The following is an 18,215-nucleotide window of genomic DNA, read 5'->3' as shown; positions in this document are numbered from 1 at the left end:
AAGTACCACTGGGTGCAATTGCAGAGACCCTCGTTAGTTCGCCAGTAAACTAAGGAAAAAAAAAGGTCTTTCGATTGAGAACTTTCACCACGAATACTGCGTTAGTCCTTGAAGACAATGACTCCGAGGAATGCAACCTTGCGCCGTGCTGAATCGCAAGCAGTACATGGACAACGCCTCGCATATGAAGCCGCCGTGGCACGAATGACAGGCCAAAGGAAATCTGTCACAGGAAGCGATAATTTTCCAGGTAGGCTCAAGCTGGAATTCCGTGCAGGAGTGTGTGTTGCTTTGCATGTTGTCACAAAAGCACAGGAATGCAAAAAGAGACCATCAGTCGCCTTCTGCGGACTTGATTATAGTACAAGGGAAGCTGAGACGATGAAGAGCGATAACATGCTTTACGCCGCTGAAGATTAATGAAGAAGATACCACTGTCTCCTTATGCATGTCAACATATACGCTATGCATGAATCGCAGAAGTTTACAAAGTTGGAGAAGTGGTAGGCTCTTACGATAAAGAGGGCAGTCTGTCAGAATTCGAGCAAAAGCAATAACATGGAACTTACAAACTCAACTGTCTTTACTCGTTTTTATCGAGTCGCAATAAACGGTGGAACTGTAAAACCCGAACACAGGTTAGTGGAATTGGAAGAAAGGTTAAGTAACATAAGATGGATAAAACGGAGTTAGAAGAAGTGGTCGATAAAATGTATTTTTAACGGGTCATTGCAAACAATATTACAGATATTGAAGGAATCTCAAGCAGAGTAGCCAGACTTCTTTAAAAAGTAAAAAAAATAAAAAGATATTCTATAGAATACAGTCCAGATCTGTACACCAACGTGGTGACATTCTGATGAGAAGACAGATCTCTACGAGGAGCTACAGGAGCTGATAAACGCCAGAATCTCAAACTAGAAGACGTAAATGGAGGTACTTTAATCATGAACGATCTTGGAGGGAGGAATTCTAAGTGTGAAACTAGAAATGACGAAAATCAAACGCTAGTAGAAGTTGTCGAGGATACATTCTTCTTGGCGAAGGCAAGCAGGGAATGAACCTGACAAGGACTAATTGGAATTAAGCCTGAGAACTGCTTGTAAAAGATAGCAGCCCTAAATAACTTATAATTTCAAGTGATCTGAGCTGAATAAACTTTAGATTAAAAGAAAGCAGAAATACATTCAGATTCAACAGGCAAGAAGTAAAAAGTGTTAATTAAAGAGAAAGTACAAGGGCCATTTTCTTTTAAGGTTTGATCGGTCGGAAAATGGAAACTACAGTGATAATCCAAAGTGTTTTATTTGGAACATTTAGCTACAGCTTCCACCTGTTTCTCTATACAGCCGCTGCTCCGATTTAGATATTTATCGTAGCGTGGTACCAATTTCGCCACACCTTTGTCACAGAAGGCAGCCGCCTGTGCTTTCCGCCAATTCTCTACTCTAGTCTGCAGTTCATTGACCCTGCCTAATTGCTGACCTCATAGCCAGCAGTTCGTGTGAGCAAAGAGATGAAAATCAGAGGGAGGCAGATTCGGGCTGTATGGTGGGTGATCAAACACTTCCCATCGAAAAGGCTGCAGAAGAGTCTTTGTTGAGCTGCACTTCGACTGTTCAGAATTACCCTTCGTAGACGAATTTTTCGAATCGCCTGATCCAACAAAAATGGTTCAAATGGCTCTGAGCACTATGGGACTTAACATCTATGGTCATCAGTCCCCTAGATCTTAGAACTACTTAAACCTAACTAACCGAAGGACATCACACAACACCCAGTCATCACGAGGCAGAGAAAATCCCTGACCCCGCCGGGAATCGAACCCGGGAACCCGGGCGTGGGAAGCGAGAACGCTACCGCACGACCACGAGCTGCGGACTCCTGATCCAACACTCTCTGATCACGATCGTCGGCTGACACCCGCTACCTTCCCTGACGGCCTGCATCACAAACGCCTGTACGCTCTGCTTCAAAGTTCCTGCACCGCTGCCGCACTTTGCTGCCATGCGTGACAGGTTTCGTTACGTGGGCTGCATCAAATCAGACGGAAACTCTCAGCATAAAGAAATCGAATGACAGCACGCGCTACTTACTTGGGGACAGACTCTGTTGATCTACGCATCTTTAAGTGCTCACTGCGCGATCGACGGGCATACTAGAGGTACTGCGCAACACATCTATGCAAAGGTTCATCGGATTTTCACTGTGGTCTTAATTTCGCGATCGATCGGACTCGAAAAAAAGCCCTCTTATTTTTTAAGGTGGTGCACCAGACTAAATTATGTAAGAACTTCAACGTTTTTTTAAACTAACGATTCCACAGTTATTTAACAAAGGTACTACAGGAAAATATGTAGCAGTAACTGCAACCGAGAGAAAACTGTACAAGCATTAAACGATTTCTTTAAATATTTCTATAGTTCAAAAGGCGAATTAAAAACGTTATACAAATGAAACAATTTTCTTTCTTCCCTCTTCACTCAGAATTCTGAGTCCTCCTGTCTCGCCTGCATCGAGTATTTTCCCCATTTACGCTGCTGTCCTAGCATACAGTTACTCTCTGCCCATTCTACTTTATCTTCATTGGCATGAGAGTTAATATTATTATTAGATTTAGTTTTTGCTATTACGTCAAACCATAAGGCTGACACTGTTAAATGGGAGCATACCTGAGGAAACGACCCAAGACATGGTGATGAGCAGAGAAGGTAATATGGGTATATGGCCGGAAATGTGTTCTAAGGGAGGTACACAAACTTGAAAATGGAGATAAAAGGTCTATGACAGTGTAGATTTGAATTATAGCACACTTGAGAACACACAAGACAGGTGGGAATGTTCTGTCTGTAATAGGGTTTTAGCTCCACACTCAGGGGGTGGAGTGCCCGCATATTGAGTCTGGACCAGCGCTGATGGTTCGCTGTCACCGTATCATGGAAATTCTCTGCGCTACCCACAAGCGGGTGCTGTGGAGGTTGACGACAGTGCCTATAGTGAAGGTGGTCCCACCTGTGAATAGCATGGATGCCATAAATCCCAGCACCATCATGACCCGTGCGACGAACCACTGAGAAACCGGTGTCTGCCTTACTCTGTGCTGGTGGGTCACTTGCGTCGTGCTCGTACTGGGGTTCAGCACCTTTAATCTCCATCTTCAACTGGGCGTATCTCCCTTGGAATGCATTCCCATTCTTATGAGCTTTGTCCTTATCTTCTCAGAGATCGTTCCTGAAGTTTGTCTCCATTTACGAAAATCACGCTGTACACAAAATCCGTATTAACAACGACAGTAACATTCCGACTTCATTTCTGATTCTTTCTATTCTTCTCCCGAGTTCTTTCAACCTCTTCCACTGTCATTTGTTTCTTGCTTTTCGTACGTATCCTTCCAAATTTAGTAGTTTCTTCCTAACAGTTTCTTTGAGCTATTTACAATTGCTGAATAACATTTATTGCCTTATCTTTCCTTGACGTCTGTAACCCCAACTGCAGTGGCATTTAAAAAAAAGTAAATAAACTCTGTACTGTTTCCGTCAGTTAAATAAAAGACACTGAACTTAATGGAAGCAATGGTAATGAAGTCAGTGATAGGTATTGGCTTGATATGATGACACAGGGTCCACATCCTAGTAAGGCATAAACGTACATTTACCACGGCATATTCATTACAATGCAACATTTGTTTAAGTAATTGGTTCTCACACATTTCTTAAGGACATTAAAAAATTATCAAGCTTGCCTATTACGTAGCCTTCGCAGTTTTCAATTGGTTTTATAAATTTACACGGTACTTCCCATTTTATAACCATCTTTACCGTGCTCTCTCAAATAATACCATCGTAAGGACCGGGAGAGGGGTGTGCTGACCACACGCCCCTCGTATCCGCATCCTTAGGTGAGGATGACACGGCGGTCGGATGGTGCCGATGGGCCACTTGTGGCCTGAAGACGAAGTGCTTTTACCGTGCGCTGCATGCATCACTACTATTTATCTGTTATCCACATTCCCCTCGTAAATGGCGGGCTGGTGGCGGCCAGATATGCACTCTTCAGCCTTAACAAAATACTTCAATGTAAAACGTGAACTCACATCACACCTCGATGATGATGCAAATTTTTCTGCTCTGTGAAGATGATAGCGGTAATGGCTTCTGGTAACAGTAGGTAAGGTACTTGGATGTGGATGATTTTGGAAAGAATGTAATATGGAAGACGATGTATCACGTACACTGGGCCAAGAGATGGTAGTCGGGATGAAGAAACTAGAGGATAGGAAGGAATTCAGTTAGACGAGAGGAGATTGGGTTGCAGCGTTCATTTGGGATGCGACAGGTGGGACACATGGTGCTATAGAGACAGGTAGCTACAATTGCTCTGGAAACAGAGGTACAGAATTTAGAGATGAAAGGAAGGTGGAATAACTTAGAAAACTAAAAACCCGCCTCGATTGCGAAAAAAGCACCTAGTGTTAACCTAGGTTTCGGCGTGGATAACTACACCTTCTTCAGAACAACAATAAAATCCACAAGTGCCTAAGAAGACATTTGTCAATGATTAAAAGAACACCATAGCTATACATTTATAAACGAAAAAAAGTGGAACACAAACAGTACATATGTACAAAGTCAAAACCACTACTTAACTTGATGGTGCTCTTTTAATCATTGACAAAGGTCTTCTCAGGCACTTGTCGATTTTATTGTTGTTCTGAAGAAGGTGTAGTTATCTACGCCGAAACCTAGGTTAACACCAAGTGCTTTTTTCGCAATCGAGGCGGGTTTTTAGTTTTTTAAGAAATTAACCAACGATTGCCGACGGGCTGCGATGTTGAAGGTTCTTAAAAGGTGGAATAAGCTAGCAGAAAGGAGGCAGCGAGCCAGGGTTTTCGAGGTCGGGGGATGCACCAGGATGCTGGGACTGAGGTTCACGTGCAATGCAGGGCTAGATTACAGAAAAGTGTTGTACGTGTTTGAGAAAAGGTGGGAAGTTAATGAGTTGCAACAGGCAACAAATGAGAGAAAAGCAGAAAGGAGGCGGAGTTTAGGTCCTTCGACGATTTGAAAGGAGTGCTAAAACATGGAAGGACAGTTACAAAGGTGGTGATAGAGCAGATGAGATTGGCGCGACTTGGTCACCATCTTCGACCAACTGTTGGCCTTTCTTTCGGACAGGTGGGGATCCCAAGGTAGTTTTTGACCAAGTGTATTTTGTGTTTCCTTATGTGGATTGAACTCTGAGTAATGTTGTAGGGGGCATAATAATGAAGGGATAGTTTTCTCTGTAATTGCTGCTCGCGAGTTTCAGCGTTGATCGAGATCAGCGGAAGTATGAGTGAAGTGTAGGCTTGAGCCTGCAGGACGGGTACTACGGAGAGGAGAGGGCCTCACCTCTAGCCGGTACTCGGCCTGTGTCTCGCGGTCGAGCTGGCGGGCGACGATGAGCGCGCCCGTGGCGCGGTCCATGTCGAAGCAGCCGCCCTGGCCCGGCGCGCCGGCCGGGCCCTCGCTCAGCGTGTACGTGACGTGCGGACCCGCAGGCTGCCCGTCTGCCGGCGCCACCGTGCCCACCACGTGCCCCACCGCCACGTCCTCTCGCACCTGCCGACACCGAAAACGTTCACAAGTTCCTAAGGGACCAAACTGCTGAGGTCGCCGGTCCCTAGACTTACACACTACTTACACTAACTTATGCTAAGAACAACACACACACACACACACACACCCATGCCCGAGGGAGGACTCGAACCTCCGGCGGGAGGGCCGACACCAGCTCACACGGTTTAACCCTGAAACTTGTCGAGCTAATTAAAAGGTACGCACTGCGCACCACCTGAAGCCAATACCGCATCGAGGAGATCTGCTACATCAGAAAATCATCTACAGCTTAAAAAAAGCATGAAGCTAAAAAGCAGGAAATTTTCAAATCACCTGTATGGTATAGGACTTCGTGAGACATACTGTAAGTAGGCTGTTTAGGTTCTTATGCTCGTAACGCCATGTAGCGCTCTATATGAAAATCACTGGCTGTGCTGTGTGCAGCCTGTGGCTGGTTTGCATTGTTGGAATGTTCGCCATTGTAGCGTTGGGCAGTTGGATGGGAACAGCGCGTAGCGTAGCGCAGTTGGAGGTGAGCCGCTAGCAGTGGTGGATATGGGGAGAGAAATGGCAGAGTTTTGAGAGCGGATGATCTGGACGTGTGTCCATCAGAGACAGTAAATTCGCAAGACTGGATGTCATGAACTGCTATGTATATTATGACTTTTGAACACTATTAAGCTAAATGCATTGTTTGTTCTCTATCAAAATCATTCTTTTGCTAACTATGCCTATCAGTAGTTAGTGCTTTCAGTAGTTTGAATCTTTTATTTAGCTGGCAGTAGTGGCGCTCGCTGTATTGCACTAGTTCGAGTAACGAAGATTTTTGTGAGGTAAGTGATTTGTGAAAGGTATAGGTTAATGTTAGTCAGTGCTATTCTTTTGTAGGGACTATTGAAAGTCAGATTGCGTTGCGCTAAAAATATTGTGTGTCAGTTTAGTGTTGATCAGAATAGGTAAAGAGCGAAATGTGTGAGTACGTTCAGTTCTGCTCAGCTGTTTGAAAATCAAATAATGTGAGGTTTATCAGCACAGTAATTCATTAATTTTTCTAAGGGGACGTTTCAATAGTACCGTGAGTGTGGAAGTGAAACACTTACAGATGTCAAGGCTGTTACGAATCCAGCAAGAAGAGGTCCTGGACAATCCAGTTAAGAAAAATATACACCTCGTAGTTTCCATCAGTACTCTACTGCAATCAGAAGCAGCTTTCACCTGTGCTCTAGTCATAAAATAACTCACAAAAATAATTGTAGTGCATGTTCGCAAACATAATCTGAAGGTGTGCTTAGCAAATAACGAAAAAATAATTAAATTGGAACACTTTGTGAAAATTTCGGTTGTAATGATTACGATATGATATGCTACCACAGCTATAACTATCTTTTACCATCGCAAAACTTGAATTAAATTACTCATCGCTACTGCATCACTTATTTCAAGAACTTAATTGAACTTGTTATTCTAGCTGTGTGTTTTACGTAAAAATGTTTCTTTAGGGCCCTTTATTGCTTCGTTTTTCTCTTAAGTGTACTGCAGTTTTAGAGACTGTTACACAAGACGCATTTCGCTATTAATTCTCCCTTCTGCACATTTTGAAGCCAACAGATTTTTTCCTCATTGCTGGAAGAGGCTGCAGGCGAGAAAACGTACTTCCATCTTCGCCATCCTGGTTCTTCTCTTGCTGCTTCACAGCCATAGCGAAACCTGCATGAGAGCAATGTGTGCTAAGTTCTACAAAAGCAAAATGATTTGTTCATATTTGCCGTTACATTGCTTGAGAGAACCAGTCAGTACATCATTTTTCATTATAAAGCATCTTTCCGTCAATACATAAATTGTTTATCGGCCATACTAGTTTCCATAGACGTAATTATTGTCAAAAGGTCATACAAACGGTATTTCAAAGTGTTTCCATCAAAAGTCTAGGGGGAAAAAACTTTTGTTAGAGAAAAAAAAAAATTATTCGCTGGCGTTCTCCAGCAACACTAGGCATCGTTTTGTATTTGCTACACTTCTGAAAAGAGGTGCGTGAATGTGTTGCCAGCAGTTCAGTCACGTGATCCGTATGAAAAGGAATAGGCACAGGTAAATAAAAGTTCCTGACTCGCTCCTTAAAAAAATGTTTCTCCCCTTGAAGACACTCATTCTTCAGAGTTTTTTTTTTTTTATTGAAAATCACTATCAGCTAACTGGCGTAGATACCTGGTTAGTACTTCCTGCTAGTTTGTTGAAATCTCGTTGTCCCAGGTCCGGCCAATACTAAAGGACGCCTAGCGTCACCGAGAGGCGTCAACGACAGTTTTCTCTCTAACAGGCGTTGTTCCCCAAGACGTGTGCTACAATACGGTTGCTAGTCGTTTGATGCAAAGACTTTGCAACGGTCTGGATGTTTCTTGGCCGATGGTTACGCCAAAACAGGATGCGACTCAAAGTCTCACTGAGACTGCTATTCCGATTTCGTTGTTAGACGAGCAGCGTGTTGCAAAGGTTAGAAACTGCTGTTGGCTTTTCTTTCGTATTTGTAATTTCCTTATTGCCATATTTGTGAACTGTGTTTCGTCACAAATAATGTTTATAGACTTCTCAAAAAATGGTTCAAATGGCTCTGAGCACTATGGGACTCAACTGCTGTGGTCATAAGTCCCCTAGAACTTAGAACTACTTAAACCTAACTAACCTAAGGACAGCACACAACACCCAGCCATCACGAGGCAGAGAAAATCCCTGTCCCCGCCGGGAATCGAACCCGGGAACCCGGGCGTGGGAAGCGAGAACGCTACCGCACGACCACGAGATGCGGGCATAGACTTCTCATTCTAGCACAATTTTATTTAATTAGTGGGCGAGTAGCCGAGCTCGTCCAAGCCAGTATCGATAGTAGAATGTGTCAAGTGATTTCATGAAATCTGTATGCACAAAATGGTACAAACAATCAGCCTTCTCCAACGCTAGAGAAATGCCGCGTCTTCCCCATCGGAGGGCAGGCAGGCAAGAGGTGGAGGTGCGGATACACGTAATGTGGCAGCAAACACAAGTACCGCCCCGACAATACGAGGTTTTTGTCTTCCTGCCACAGCAGCTGCATGCAAACAGCTGGCAGTAAAAACCATATTAGAATTGTATAGAAGCGAACCGACAATGGCGCTGAAAGCTCCATCCCGTGATAGGCGGCAAACGGCCGGTACGGGCACGCTACACTACACGTGGGCAGGCGGAGCCATTGTCGCCGGCAGGCCGCGGTGCTCACGGTGAAATATCAGCGCGGCAGCCCCATCTGGCTCCCGGAAAGGGCGTCCTTACCAAACGGCAGCACAGGGGCAGGGCGAGGGGGAGGAGGCGGTGAGCGCGACCGAGCGCTGCTTCCCCACCAGTCGACTAGGAGAGCGATACCTCGGGACACCGAGGCATGACTGTCTGCTTTAAAGATACACGTGCGTAAACGCTTCAGCGAGCTAAAGGCAAGGAGGACTCAGTAAAAAAGTTCTGTACTTAGAAAAAAAAAACGGTTGCTAGAGCTTCATAATAATCACAAATATCTTTCATAAATAGACGAGAGACTGGTATGGTATATCTCACAGTTTTGGTGTCAGGCTGTAACACAGCACTTCCAGCCATGGCGGCTGTTAGGGACTCCAGAGGTGGTTTCCAGCATTCTGTGAATTTTGGCCGGCCGAAGTGGCCGTGCGGTTAAAGGCGCTGCAGTCTGGAACCGCAAGACCGCGACGGTCGCAGGTTCGAATCCTGCCTCGGGCATGGATGTTTGTGATGTCCTTAGGTTAGTTAGGTTTAACTAGTTCTAAGTTCTAGGGGACTAATGACCTCAGCAGTTGAGTCCCATAGTGCTCAGAGCCATTTGAACCATTTTTTGTGAATTTTGGCTTTGTCCAGCCTGGAGTTATTTGGTCTTTCCTTGATCCTCCTAAAGTGCATGTCTGAAAGAACAGACACTGTTCACGATCTACAGTTGTACGAAATACTTCGAAATTAATTCACTTCCTCTAAATTCCTTGACATCGGCTGTATCAGGTACAAATCCGCTACCCAACAGTGACTACAAAAATCTTTCTCAGACAGGGGCTCGATCCCGGATTTCCACCTTATCGCGAGCGGTTGCCTGAACCACTTCGGCTATATTAGACCACTCGATTTACGGTATACGGACGTAGACAATGTCATATGGAAGTTTCGGTCGAACTGGGGAACGTGCACGGATAGCTGAAGTGGTTAAGGCGACTATTTGAGATAAACGGAAAATCCAGCTTCGAGTCCCGGAACGGCACAAATTTTCAAATGTCAGTATTCGGTAGTAGATCTATACGTAATACAGGTCGTATCAAGAAATTCGCAGGCGGCGAATTAATGTCGAAGTAGCTCTTAATGTGGGATGTGGTCAGAGGTTACGAGGCCGGCTCAGGGCCTGGTGACTTGCCCATGACGGCAAGCATTCTTCAGTATCTACTGAAAATAAAAGTCCTCGCAGAAAGCGGCTCTTTCCAGAGGAGGGTTAGAAGCGGGAGACCGAAATGGCGAACAAGAATGCTTCCAATCTGCTTCTGGGATTAAACGGCTGAAAGGCCTGATTGTCATGTCGGGAACTGTTCCGAGCTAGCGAAATCGAAGAACCGGTCAGCAGCAACTTGTGTGTGAACGAGACGTGGGCTTTGTTGAGAGCAGGTGGTGTTGTGGTAGTAATACCGATTTCTCAATGCGGTGGTCAGTGATCCAAAGTGATCAACGAAGCATTGCCTCCAGCAACTGCACATTTGACGAATGTTTACCGGTATTTATAGGCACATCTGAGGCTTACACTGTGGCCGTATGGTTGTTAGAAAGAGGCCCGTACCACATCGTGGAGTCACTGCCTAGCTGACAGTGGTATGTCATGGAAGTGACGGGCTTAACGAGTCCTGCGACGTGCCGAGACAATGCAAGTTTGGTTCAAAAATGGTTCAAATGGCTCTGAGCACTATGGGACTTAACATCTGTGGTCATCAGTCCCCTAGAACTTAGAACTACGTAAACCTAACTAACCTAAGGGCATCACACACATCCATGCCCGAGGCAGGATTCGAACCTGCGACCGTAGCAGCCGCGCGGTTCCGGACTGCGCGCCTAGAACCGCTAGACCACCGCGGCCGGCTGCAAGTTTGGTGTTTACGGTTCTGTTGAAGCATTGGGTACGGAACGCTACTTATCGCCGACGAGGATAAATAAGGAAATCTACCACAGTCTTTTCGGCGGTATTGTCTCGGCATTCACCAGAACTAATTTAGGATACAGCGCACACCCTTATTTAGAATGGCCAGACAAAGAGATAGCCCCAGAACCTCACAAATTAGTTCATCGTCTTAGCCGCTGCAACACCCTCGGCCGATATGCCGAAAAATAGTACGCCGGATTACTTAAGAAGAGGGAGGGAGGGAAGAAGAGGGAGAGAGAGGGAGAGAGAGAGAGAGAGAGAGAGAGACAGAAGGAGAAACGTTATTTCTCACTTCGTCTCACCCGTGAGATTCTGTAGTAAGGGTGTTTACGCATTGGCATGACTTTTCCAGAGGGTATTACTTCGTGCAGAACGCAGATATCGATGGGGATGTGGGCTCCTGCGTTTACGTCCCGCAAGGTGCGAGTGAGTGCAGCAATTTGAGCGTCCGCGCCGCAGATGATTGTAAATATCTCTGACGCAAGGCAGTGCCGCTCTCAATTAGCGGCGGATTCCGATAGTTACGGCGGCAGAGCGTGGCGTGTCTTTGTTCTCGCTTCTCTCGGAACGGTGCACGGCGCAAGATCGCTCGCCGACCTAAACTCGCGCCCTTTTCCCGCCTCCTGTTCTTCTTACCTTCTTTTTTTTTCCCCCGTGGCCCGCCGTGCGTGTATATATCTCTGTCGCGTTGTCGCTACGACAGTTATGGCGTGTGGAATTTGCGAAGCATCCGCCGTTCAGCGCCCTTAATTTTTGTTTTTACGCTCCTTCCATTCGGTTTCTACGCAGACAATGCGTTGCGCGATCCATTGTACTGTTCTTAATTGCGTAAAAAGTTGTGCTTGGAGTATTATAACTAATGGCGAAACATGCCGATATTTTGGTGAAGAGATGTGAATCTTCTCACTCCTTTGTTCTCTGATTGCTTAATCCAAGGGTAATTTTGAGTGTGGAGACGCCGCAGAATAGCTCATAACTGACATCGTTATCATCCGAGGGAAGACGCACTTTATGGTTTTCCGACAATTTGTTTCTTTACCCAGTTCCTTTTACCTCAGCTAGGTTCGAAAGCGTTTGTGAAAAACAGTTGTACGTACAATACTGAACATGCACTAGTCACTACTATACTTAAACATTATCAGAGTCTCGGCAACGTCTATATGTCACTTGCCTGAGGTATTTCTGCGCTCTTGGCTTTATGACAAGCTACTAGACTGTACTTTCTGCACTGCAAACAGAAGTAGTTGACGTATTACCTTACATTAAAGCGGATAATTACTTCCAATGCCCTGTCAGAGGACACGTAGCAGACATAAAGTTAGCGGGCGTTTCACGTTTTCCCGCTGATCAGACAAGATGAGTGCCAATACATTCCCCTCGTCATATTCAGTATTCCCAAGTGCCATTTCTGGTTATATCGTTTTGATGTAACTTGGTCTGAGCTTGAAGAACTAGTTCACAATTTTTTTCTGGTGTCCTAGTACAGCTCAGGTCCCCTCCACGTTTTCATTGCGCGTGTTCTTTAACTCGGCGTGCGTTTTTCTTCTTCTCCTTCGAAACAACGTCGATTGTTTTATCACAGGCCTCAAACGTACACAGTCTAGTGTAGTAGTGTAGAGGTCTGTTTTGTGTTCAGGCAACTAAATAACAAGACTGTAAGATTCACTGTCTGCTACCGCATTAAACTTGTTAATGCGAAAGGCAACTTACTAATTGTATAGCTACAACTATTTGATGTTGTCGAGCGTCCTACGGCAGAATAGATGGCTTATGACTGATCCACTGGGGCAGAAGTCGACTTTAGTAAACAGGGTCTCCAACTAACGAAAACTTGTAAAGAATGCTATGTAGTCGTGCTTTTTGTACTATAACTAATTGCCGTACTATAAAGAGATGATTACTAAAATAGAGCAAATTTCTCAAAATTAGAACATAACCAGATTCAAAAAATATATGGCACCATGGGTATGGCTCTATTCTATCTGCTTCATGTAACTGCAACTATACTAACCCCATACAAACCATATACACAAGGGCGTCAGTATCAACAAGACATCGAAAATAACAATGAATATTCAACATGACCAATAAAATACAACAAGCGTAAGTCCACTCCATCTGGAAACATCGCAGAGGTACCCCACGCAGTCCTTAATCCCACCAGAATCCGATCTTTAGTCTTTTCTGATGGCGTCTTCACTTCCACCGCCTCTTGGTGCAACGTTGTTCGAAGCCTACTTACATTTCTGTTCTGGAGTATACGTCAAAAAAGACTAACCCACAGTGAAAGCTGTACGTGTCTCACCCTTGCAGCTCACCAGCACTCTCAGGAGCTCATTAATCCTTTCCCTAAAACGAAAGACTGTGAACTAGAAACTGTAAACGCGCACCTTCCCTTGAATGTTTCTCGTTTACTGTTTGTTTCTGCCGAGATCTTTACTCATTGGAAGATTTGTCAGCTTCAAGAACTGTTGTCGCCCAAGCGTTTTGTACGTGATGTACTCAATAGATCTGTTACACTTCCCCAGAGCTTTCTCAGTAAACTGTCGGCCATTCGCCTCCGCTACTACCGACTTCAGATGATCCCTCCATTTGATAGTGTTTCGCAATGTTACATGTAGATGTTTCATCTTAGTTTCTGAGTTAAGATGCATACCGTTTGTAATGTTTTTGGCTAATTGAGTCTATGCTCAGATCCGTCAATGTCAAACATGAGTTTGCTTTATTGGGACACAGATATTCCAGATAAGCAATGCAGTGTGTGGAAGCTGTAATGTTGTGCAATACGGGATGAACTCAACTTGGCGACACATACTGTGTAGCGTTTACGTGCTGGGTACGTGCTCCATCACGTGGAACGAGTGAGAAACATCTTTTCTCGTCTGCCATTCGCTGCCTAGCGCATGCCCTTATCAGGAATCGTTGCGTTTTCTGTCCTCTGATTGGCTGTTTTGAGAAGAGAGACTCCAGATGGTCACGACGCGATGGGATGGCGTCAGTCTGAGGGTGAACGTTTGTGTAGAAAGGTGTGGGGGGTGTATTTTATTATATTTCATCTGTGTACCATAATTTTAAAGTGCTTGTGATAATTTTGATTTTATCCATATTGGATGAGAGGTCTTGGTTGTGAATGTCAATGTTAAAAAATATATCGGCTCATTTACTTGTTTATAGTTTAAAAACACTAAGATTGAGGCGTTTCGGAAGTCAAGCTTCCATCATCAGAATAATAAAAAGTAAAAGAACCTGTTAAAACTCGCTAAAATGGGACATGCACCAGGAACAATAAAATTGATAATAAAATTAAAACATCGTGGCTGCAACAAGGGAAGTAGCCACGATGTTTTAATTATATTATCAATTTTATTGTTCCTGGTGCATGTCCCATTTTAGCGAGTTTTAACAGCTTCTTTTACTTTTTATTACTCTGATGATGGAAGCTTGACTTCCGAAACGCGTCAGTCTTAGTGTTTTTACACTATAAACAAGTGGTTAAGCTGATATATTTTTTAACATTGCTTGTGATAATATCCCACGAGGATAGCTGTGGTGAATAAGAAGTATTACAGTGTTCATACACATTAGCAGTAGGTAAGTAGCCTAAATGTAGCTATCCTCACTATAGTCACGACCTTGCCACATCTTTTGCGGAAGGGACACAACTGCAGAAGACGCAAGACTTATGGAAAGAAAATTCGCGAAGTGTGACCGAAGTGTATATACGTAACGCTCATGTGAAATGTCTGCTTGTTACGACCACAACACGTCACTATGTTTTCATACAGACTGGTGGACCATCAGTAACGGTGGGTGAAGCTTTAACAATGCCAGCCACTCGTGCTGGCGAAATGTCAGAAAAATAACCAAACTAACTTCGGCCGAAGGATACGAGACAGAAGTCAACAGGCAGTTTGTCAATAACTGGCCACGAAAGCCTTAACAGTTTTGACACTCGGATCTGTTTTTGTCCTGATAATCGCAGACATCGTGTTTGGAATGCCTCCGACGCTGTCCCACATGTGCAAACAAAGCCGTGTGGGCAGATATTCTGGGGCGTCATTTCGTGGGTCACCGTGCACCTATCGAGTGTCTCGCAGGAAATCACACTGCTCTATGGTGCGGGGACGAGATTCTGGAACCAATAGCGGGATTGTGTTGCCAACATTTTGGTAGTAATTTCATCTTGATGGATGATAACTCGCGTGCTGTTTTCCCGAATACGTTCCTTCGTCACGCCAGGATCACGAGGATGGGCTGGTCTGCCTACTCCCTGGACGTTAACCCAATCGAACATGTATAAGGTCGATTGTAACGATCTGTGTTTGGATGTCGACAGTGAACACGTACTCTGTGCGAATTGCGAACACTCGCTACTGAAGAGTGGAAGAGTTTCGTCCAGGACTGGTTTGATGATGTCTTTGGATTATTCAAAACTGCATCCGAACAAGACGATGTCCCACCACATACTGAATTTGAAATGCATATGCAGGGTGGCCCAACTAAAAGTTTCAGCGCAAATATCCCTGGAATAACAATAGATATTGAAAAACGAGTCTCGCGGGTATGAATGTAGGGCAGAGACACTATGAAACACTCTAAAACGTAAGCAAATATTATTTTCAACACAGACTTATTTTTTATGGGGGCATCCCATATTATTTCTTACACAGTCAGTAATATGAAAAATTACAAAAAGAATGGCGTTGATTGCATTGCAATAAGTCAATTACATGCTGAGAAATTTCAAAGCGAAAGGTGCAAGTGTGACCCCCACGTTGCTCGTAATCGCGATGTGACTGACTTACTACGACGCAGCAAACTCTGTACTTATTGCTACTGTTATGATGTAAACTGGAAACAATACAGATGTCCAGACACAATGAAAAATAAGAAACGATTTAGTCGTTCGTGCTTTATTGATCTTTACTACCGCACGAGAATAGACGCAACAGTAACGAAAATCCGAATATCACCAGCCTTGGTAAACATATTTTATTGCTGACCAAAGATCTAACAGAGGGGTAAATGGTAGTTGTACGTAGTTGTGTGACTGGACAGCTGTATTGCTTCCAGTTAACTTAATAACAATGTAAATAGCAATAAGTGCAGCGTTCGTTGCATAGTAGTAAGTCAGTCACATCGTGATTACGAGCAACGTGGGGTTCATATTTGCACCTCGGGATGTGCAATAGTGGCACGTTTCGTTTATTTCAAGCGTCAAATTCGCTTTGCAATTTCTCAGCATGTAATTGACGTATTGCAATGCAACCAATGCCAATCTTTGTGTAATTTTTCATATTACAGATTCAGCAAGAAATAATACTGGGTGTCCATTTATGAAAACGTAAGTCTGCGTTGAAAATAATATTTTCTTACATTTTAGAATGTCTCACAGTATTTACTTCCGCGAGCCCCTGCCTTAGACTCATACACGTGAAAGTCGTTTTTCAATATCTATTGTTGTTCCAGAGGCATTTGCGCTGGAACGTTTAAGTGGACCACCCTATATACGCATGCCTCAGAGCCAATTTTTGTTTTCTGTGCCAAGATTTTGGAAATGAAGAGGTGACGCAAGACTTTCGTGGCTTCGCTACTCACCCTGAAGACGAGGCTGGAGCTGGTGAAGGTGGGCCTGTTGTCGTTGAGGTCGAGCACCTCGACCCGCAGCAGGCGCACCGCCTGGCGCGGCGGCTTGCCCCCGTCGGTGGCGGCCACGGCCAGCCGGTAGATGGCGCGCTCCTCGTGGTCCAGCACGGCCCGCGTGCGGATCACGCCCGTGACAGGGTCCACCGAGAACACCCCGGCGCCGTCAGAGTCACGGCCCTGCGGCAAGCCAGAGCGCGCACTCACAGACACCGCTCTCGTCTCGCAAACTGCATAACTGTTCAGTATTATCGTTCCTCTACGGTTATCATCTCGTCGAATTCCGAAGCCCTCGCCCATATCGAACACCAGCGCTCGCAGGAACAGTACTATTTCCTCGGTCACACCTACACCGTCAAACCACACTGCATACCCTCTTCTAACAAAACTTCAACAGGCTCCCCCTGGCACAGAGTGACATCGGCTCGACACTTATCCATTCTACGAAATAATTCATCCTTCCCTATTTTACCCCACACCAGGGGTGCCACCTACCCTACAATTTTCCTACTCCTTCCCTCTTCATACTATGGCCCAGTCACATCTCAGCCTCCTCCTATAACTTTGCTGTGTTCTAACATACCCTTCTCTCCCCCCCCCCCCCCCCCCAGCTCAACACTACATTACTTGGCCCCTTTGTTTACTTGTTTACACCCTCCTACTGTGGTCCTATGTATCCTCTAACCTCCACTCTAGAAACTTATTCTCTTTCCAGTGCAGTCCTCCCAATTCAAAGGAAACTGCAATGCTTTTCTTTAAGAATTTTCTACCTTTCTTCGCCATTTTTTGATGTTTTCCCTTGAATGTAAAAAAGGAAACTGTTTTTTCTTGTCATCGAAAACACCGTCCTTCCCCCTCTCCTTATTGTGGGTTAGGGAAGTGTAAAACTGTAAGGAAAAAGGCGGCAAATGATCTGTGTTACAGAATATAGCAAGTTATTTCATAATGGGCTCAGACTCTATTCAGCGCTGTCTTTACCATCAGATTTCCAGAAAACCAATACGGAAGAAATAACAAGTGGATATAGAAAACGTGGATGATCATAGCATTAGTACAAAAGACAAAATGAAGAACAAATTAAGAGATATAAGAAGAAATGATGATGCAAAATAGCATATGCGTATGCGTATGCGTATGCGGAGACCCCTGGTATGCAAACCAATTGGGAGCAATAAAATGTATAGATACAGAAAGACAAATTCCTGTAGAGCAGAGTTCTAAATTACCACTACTTTTCTCTAACATGAGCGTCGTAGAAATATGAAGAAGGTGATACAAAATTTAAGAAGACGAATAAACGTTACGATTCGCTAGCGGAGGAAAGAAGAGACGACTTACAAGTCCTACTGATTGAAATAGGCACCGCACTTATGGGGCAAGGAAACACGGAAATAGAACAAAAGAGCGACTTTGTTATCATCAGAATTCTGGTATACACAATCCCCAAAGGAGTAAAAGTACTATTGTTGTATGCATGTAGTAAGATTACAAGGTAATGCCAAGCAAGAAAATTACAAATGTATATGGGTGGAGGTGAAGAACGTGTTGCTAAAAAAGGGAGAGAGGTTGCACGATATAGGACATTTTTATAAATCGTCTACAGTCTGCTAAAGTAATTAAAATGTTGAGGTATTTAACAGTAGCGTGGAACAGAGGAAAAAGTTGCTGAAGCAAAATGTGGGGGACGTGGAATGTGCGGGAAATCACAGGAAATGCGATGCTGCAGAAGGATGTCATAGATTAAATAGACATGATGAAGTACGAACTGAAGA

The 18,215-nt window shown here is 44.4% G+C and overlaps 1 protein-coding gene across 1 annotated transcript in view; it reads right to left on the bottom strand.

Annotated features, from left to right (window-relative positions):
• LOC124620087 (protein dachsous) overlaps window positions 1-18,215 on the bottom strand; it is a 327,560-nt gene that overhangs the window by 137,391 nt on the left and 171,954 nt on the right. Inside the window, exons 10-11 of the mRNA XM_047146756.1 lie at window positions 16,399-16,623; window positions 5,391-5,600 (exon numbers count right to left, since the gene is read on the bottom strand). Of these exons, the coding sequence (XP_047002712.1) occupies window positions 5,391-5,600; window positions 16,399-16,623 (435 nt within the window). The remainder of the gene's footprint in view (window positions 1-5,390; window positions 5,601-16,398; window positions 16,624-18,215) is intronic.

Source organism: Schistocerca americana, chromosome 6 (assembly GCF_021461395.2).
Source record: "Schistocerca americana isolate TAMUIC-IGC-003095 chromosome 6, iqSchAmer2.1, whole genome shotgun sequence".
NCBI classification, from domain to species: Eukaryota; Metazoa; Arthropoda; class Insecta; order Orthoptera; family Acrididae; genus Schistocerca; species Schistocerca americana.
The sequence above is the reverse complement of the archived record's forward strand: the minus strand, read 5'-3'. Positions and strand labels throughout refer to the sequence as shown.